Below are 5,504 nucleotides of genomic sequence, written 5' to 3' on the forward strand. Positions count from 1 at the left end.
GGGGGGGGGGGGGGGGGGGGGGGGGGGGGGGGCGGCGAGTGGAATGGGATAGAAGAAAAAAGTATTTGTCTTAGAAGGTTCACGACATAAATCATGGCCGGTAGGAGAAACTGGCACCCTGGGGACCGATAAAAAGATTAATAAGAAGAATAAATTACGCTATGAATGGTGGCAGGCGGGAGCGAGGGTCGAGGAAGAGGGGTTGGACGGGGGGGGGTCTTGCTACCGGAGTTAAAGCATCCGAGGTGGGGTAGGTCAAACGCTCGCGCAAGCACCCCTACGACCTTCCCGGCACGCTAGTGAGATTTTTCTTTTTATATTTTCCAACCCCTTAATGATCATTAGGACCCGAGGAGAATTACGAGCCTCGACAAGGTACGCGCGTGCGCGTAGGTGTCTAATAATTTTTCAGAGAAATTAAAAAAAAAATATTAATCGCAACATCAAATTACAACCCTGTATAGAGTCACGTTTATTTTATTCCTTTGTCCTGAGAGGTTGCTAGACATATTTTTTTTTTTTTTTTTTTTTTTTTTACGTGACTTGACAAAAGTACAAATGCGTATAAAGGTTAATGGAAAAGAAAAAGATATTCTATTATAGTGACAAGAGGAAAAGATTTTTCACGATCTCCTCTACTTCTTCTTCCTCTTTCCTTTGCTTGGCGGTGCCGGTTGATGTTTTCTCCATTGCGGAAGTGCTTCGGCAACCGGATTCACTCTTTCCTTTGGAAATCCTGTATCGTTAAAAAAAATTGTATCAAAAACCATAGCCGGGCAGTCGACTCACGTAGCGAAGATTATTTACGAATAAGTATACAAGTACGACGTGCGAAGTATACGACTTGTGTGCTTATGCTTGCACGTATCAGGCGCAAAAGGATCATCCATCATGTAATTCCAGTTCCCGTGTTAAATCCGTACGTGCTGCTTCTAACACCACGGCACTGTGCATTTTAAACGCCCTGGCGAAGCTTCCGCATTCGTGTCGGTGGACGAAGAGAAGTAGACGGAGACGCAGGGAGACGAAAAATTTAACCACCCGGTAGCTACGTATCCTGATGCAAGCTCGTATGCGTTTAACGATTCGGGCCTCTGGAGTTAACCCGAAATTTGTCGCCCGTAAAATTGTGAGAAAATTGTCTGCGGGAAAAGTAACGTGCTGTCGTACTTGAGTATTTGTGAGGTAATAAAGAACGGCGAGATGCACTTTATGCACGATAGCGAGACTTTTTTTTGCGGAACCATGACCATGCAGAGTCCAAGGAGAAATAAGGGACGAAAAAGTTTGGACCGTTTGACGAAATTGAAAATAACCAAAGACTGGGAGTGAAAAATTGAATGTTAAGAAGAACAGCAATCGGCATCCAATTTGAAATTTGTGCTCTGGTTCAAAATTGAACATTGCCCGTGTCCGAATGGCTATGAGTAATTGGAAAAGTACATTAGCGCCTGAGAATGACGTATGCGAGACGTCTCAGAGCCAATGGCGTAGAAATCGAGATTTCAATAAGGTCGAAGAACTTATTAGGTGCTTTCATCGTGCTCGCAAAGCCATTCAATTTACTGAGAGAGATTTTCGCAGGAGTGACTACACCTCAGACGGGAATGGAACGGCGGGAGATAGAAAGGGAAGAAAAATAAAGGAAAATAAAATTCAGGTAGCACGGGGCGAGAGGGGGGAGGAGGCGGAAGAAAAAAAAAATTGTGACGACGGTGAAAAAGCTAGAAAAGGGAAATACGAAGAGAAAGATAAAGATGGCGAATGCGGATTTGCGGATCACACAGTCGGAGTCACCGAGGGAAAATACTAAAATATATGTTTTTACTGTCGGAAAAGCAATTTCCCAACGGCTTCGAACGAGACCTGGCATAACCTCGTAACTATGCCTGCCCTCTTCGGAAGTAGCAGCGGATGACTCTTCAAACGGAAAATCTACTAGATACGTGGGGCGAGGGCGCGACTTTCATCCCTTAAAAATAGGGGATGGAAAGTCTACTGGGAAAAGCACAAATTTCACGGTTCGTCAAGAAGGAAAAGCTTGGTGGCTCCTTACGAGACACTATATGTGAGCAACCTTTGTAATTTAGTTGTTTAAACAAAAAATAATAATAATCATAATTTTAATGTTCACGGTAACTAGACGCAATATCATTTCACAGAATCGACTTTAATAAATTAATATACAAATTTCGATAGTTATTTATATTCATTGTCATCAAAATCGTTATAGCAATTATAACCAAATTTATGTCTTTGAAGTGTATATATATATACATATATACATATATATGTCTGTTCACACTTTAGAATCCACATGGAGATTACCGACCCATTGTTTACCAGCTTCTAATTGCGTTAGACTATATCATTAATTGGCTGACAACAGTACAAGACAATCCAACCACCCCTGAGCCAAAGAGAAATTGCACGAGACATCAAGGGATTACTATGACTTCGAGAAACTTCAGTCGTCAGAGTAATTATCAAAATAAAACCAAAATTCATCAAACCATTTGCAATCTCCCAATGAGATAGGTCTGACAAAAATTAATAACCTGAATACATAAATAAATTTGATAAAATCGAAAAAGAAAGTTCAATACCCACTACGCAATCAAGTGATCACCTTACCAAGGTGCATTCGCAAAATTTCAAAAGCCCCAATTTCCATTAACCCAAGGGAATCATGATATTACAGTCTCAAAGTCTAAAATCGATGCACAGCAGATTTCCCATAATTAGTCATTGTCACAATTAGCCATCAGTCTAACGAACGTCTAACAAATTAAATTTCAAGTTTTGTATTAACAGCAACAAAGTGCCGTCATAATTGCATAACACCTGTAAAGAGAATCTCATAGTTCTGACTCAGAGATTTTACCCGTCAGATTTATCACTAATTCGTACCGAGTTTCACTCATCAATTTTTGTTTTTCTTTTTTTTTTACCCAGATCATGTGACCGGATTCACGTCATCTTCTCAGACACATATGATCTCCACCCGTCCCCACTCTCCCGTTAAAACTTTTCTCATTCCATCCCCCCCCTCGTTCCCCCCTTACCCACGTACCCTTCATAAGGATCCTCAGCTGCCTCAGGATGTCTTCTCGTTCTCGAGTAAACAGCGGTGGACTCTTCGTAAACAGATAACTAAAGTGAACTTTCGTATCGGGAAGGTAACAGGGCGCTGCGCACTGAACAATTTGAAAAAAGTTCATGAACAAATATTACAGATATATATCGGATATATCCTACCTACGGATAAATATATCAAATCGAAAAAACATGAAAGAGAAAGAGCCGTATAATTTCGCATTGAGCGAGTTCCTTGCGGGTGAGAGGTCTAAGGGAAAAGAATCTTGGGGGTGAAAAGGTAACTATGAAAAAGTCAAATTTACCCTTAAAATTTCCAAATCCGACAGTAGGTACATTGAGGAAAATTCATCGTCGGCCCACAGAAGAGAATCGGCGTTGTAAGAATTGAACTCGAGCCTATGGGAATCCTTGGATAAATTTCCCACGTGTTTCGCCTCACTTATCTGCGAATTCACGTAGGGCCTTTCGTCCTGAACGATATAAATCCTGGAAAGATATTCGCGACTGTGTTTACAGTGGCGTTACCGTAGCTTGGGCATTTATGGGGGATTTCGTTATAGCTCAAAAAAAAAAAGGGAAAAAAAAGATCACAGTGCATTGTGGGTTTGACATTTTTTTTTACTCTTGTTGGTGCATCTGGTTCAGAGCACTCTTCAGGCTTAAGTAATCGTAAATAGGAAGATAATCCAGCTCTGTTAGACGCCAGTAAATACGATGGGGTTGTTCGTTACACAGGTTGATAATCTGGAGATTTGAAAGATAGAAGTGTTATTTATATCTTTCTATATATGTATAAAACAGCGTTAGCAAATGACTAGTAAAATCATGAAGTCGAGGCCCATTTTTTTATAGTCAAAATAAAATAAATAAATTACCAAAATCCTATGACTGACGGACACTATGTTCTATGTATACAAGGTTAATCAATTCGAATGTACCACCTGCAAGTCATTCTATTATGGAATTCAAATGAACAGACTAATATCATATGGTGGATTTGACTTGAGTCACTCTGTATATACAACATATCAGACTAAAACCCACCACCCGAAGTTAGCCTGTTAATTTGATTTCTATAGTAGAGACCAACTTCAGTCGATACGTTCTTACTGAATGCTATAGTAAAAATCGATGCTTACGTTATTAAGAAATTTGTAAATACTGGGAAACCATTGATTCGAGATGATTAGACTGTTCTCCTGTACGGTTAGACTCGGATTGCCGATAACGATCACTTTCAAATTTACAACCGGCGGATCAAGCATCTTTTCACGAAACTAAAGGTTAATCTGTCGAAAAAAAGTAGAAAGAAAAAAAAAGAACATCATAAATTCTCAAAGCACTCTCGCCTCGTGATTGAGTATATTGTTCTCGACGACTGGCAAAATTAAAATAACCAAATTTTCTTCAGACAGATAAACTTGTCTTGCCATATTGAAATGATTTTATTACTCTTCAGGTAATATCTCAATTCTCCAAAAACTGAGAGAATTCGTCATCGGGCAAGTACTATTTCATCAATGCGTAACGGGATGCTGCGTATATATACGAAATGTCGAGGAACGTCGAAAGGGAGGGTTTGACAAGTTTGCGAAAGCTTTGAATCTTCAATTAATTAAATACGCATTGTATTCCCTTCCAACCCCCCCTCCCCCCCCACCATAATCTTACATTATACAGAATTCGAACGACATTCCATTGGCAGTTGATAAACAGGCAAATTTCGGGTAGAAGCTTTTACTCGAATTACAATGAAATCGTTACGTAATCCGTTCAACGTCAAAGCCCAGCGGTACGTATGAAATTTTGTTTAACAATAAAAATATTGAAGGGAGATTAAGAAGAGGAGAAAAAAGAAAAAGGGCTTAACATTTGTTTGTGAAAATTTTTCAAATAGAGACCCTTCGACGTGCCGTATACGGATAGATGGAGGATTTTCCGGGTTTTGGTTACATCCCTTTTTCAAAAGGAAGACTCACCCTTATTTTTTAACGAGAAAAGCCCACCAGCTCCTATATTCATCTTTTCCTCTCGCTGTCGCGCAATACAGGATAGTCAAGCCGGATCGATTTTCTATCCTCTTTTTCATGGGGTGTTAGGGGACCTAAGGGACATGTTAAAAACGGATAATTCGAATTCGCGGATAAGGGTGGATTTTACGGGGGCAGTAAGTAAAGTTGATGGAAGTATATTTGGTAAACTCTTATGTCTCTCTCATTCTGTTTGTTTTTTTTTTTTTCGTCAATTTCTCTCTCTCTCTCTCTCTCTCTCCTCTCGGATAACCAAGAACGGGGGGTTTATTTTTATCCCTTATTTGCATATTCTTGAACAACGAACCGCGTAGAACGTACCGAGTAAAAGCGTACATACGGCTATTCCTCTCGGATAACCAAGAACGGGGGGTT

At 40.0% G+C, this 5,504-nt stretch overlaps 2 protein-coding genes across 3 annotated transcripts in view; both read right to left on the reverse strand.

The window, feature by feature from the left end:
- Nucleotides 1-5,504, reverse strand: part of LOC107264883 — an 88,985-nt gene that overhangs the window by 40,092 nt on the left and 43,389 nt on the right. The window lies entirely within an intron of this gene.
- On the reverse strand, nucleotides 568-4,590 carry LOC112493928. Its single transcript, XM_025082075.1, has 5 exons — nucleotides 4,239-4,590; nucleotides 3,722-3,843; nucleotides 3,402-3,585; nucleotides 3,074-3,197; nucleotides 568-736 (listed from the first exon to the last, which is right to left on the reverse strand). The coding sequence occupies exons 1-5, from the start codon at nucleotides 4,362-4,364 to the stop codon at nucleotides 636-638; spliced, it is 657 nt and encodes a 218-aa protein (XP_024937843.1). The 5' UTR covers nucleotides 4,365-4,590; the 3' UTR covers nucleotides 568-635.

The sequence above is a fragment of the Cephus cinctus genome, unplaced genomic scaffold, assembly GCF_000341935.2.
Source record: "Cephus cinctus unplaced genomic scaffold, Ccin1 Ccin1_scaffold0201, whole genome shotgun sequence".
Lineage (NCBI taxonomy): Eukaryota > Metazoa > Arthropoda > Insecta > Hymenoptera > Cephidae > Cephus > Cephus cinctus.

Bases quoted from the DNA above. Each gene is read 5' to 3' on its own strand.
- LOC112493928 (XM_025082075.1), bottom strand. From the start codon at position 4,364: ATGCTTGATCCGCCGGTTGTAAATTTGAAAGTGATCGTTATCGGCAAT. The intron at 3,198-3,401 runs GTAAATTTGACT...CAAATTGTTCAG, and splicing joins CGGATTTGGAAATTTTAAGG to TGCGCAGCGCCCTGTTACCT. The intron at 737-3,073 runs GTACGTGGGTAA...TTAACGATACAG, and splicing joins GCTGAGGATCCTTATGAAGG to GATTTCCAAAGGAAAGAGTG.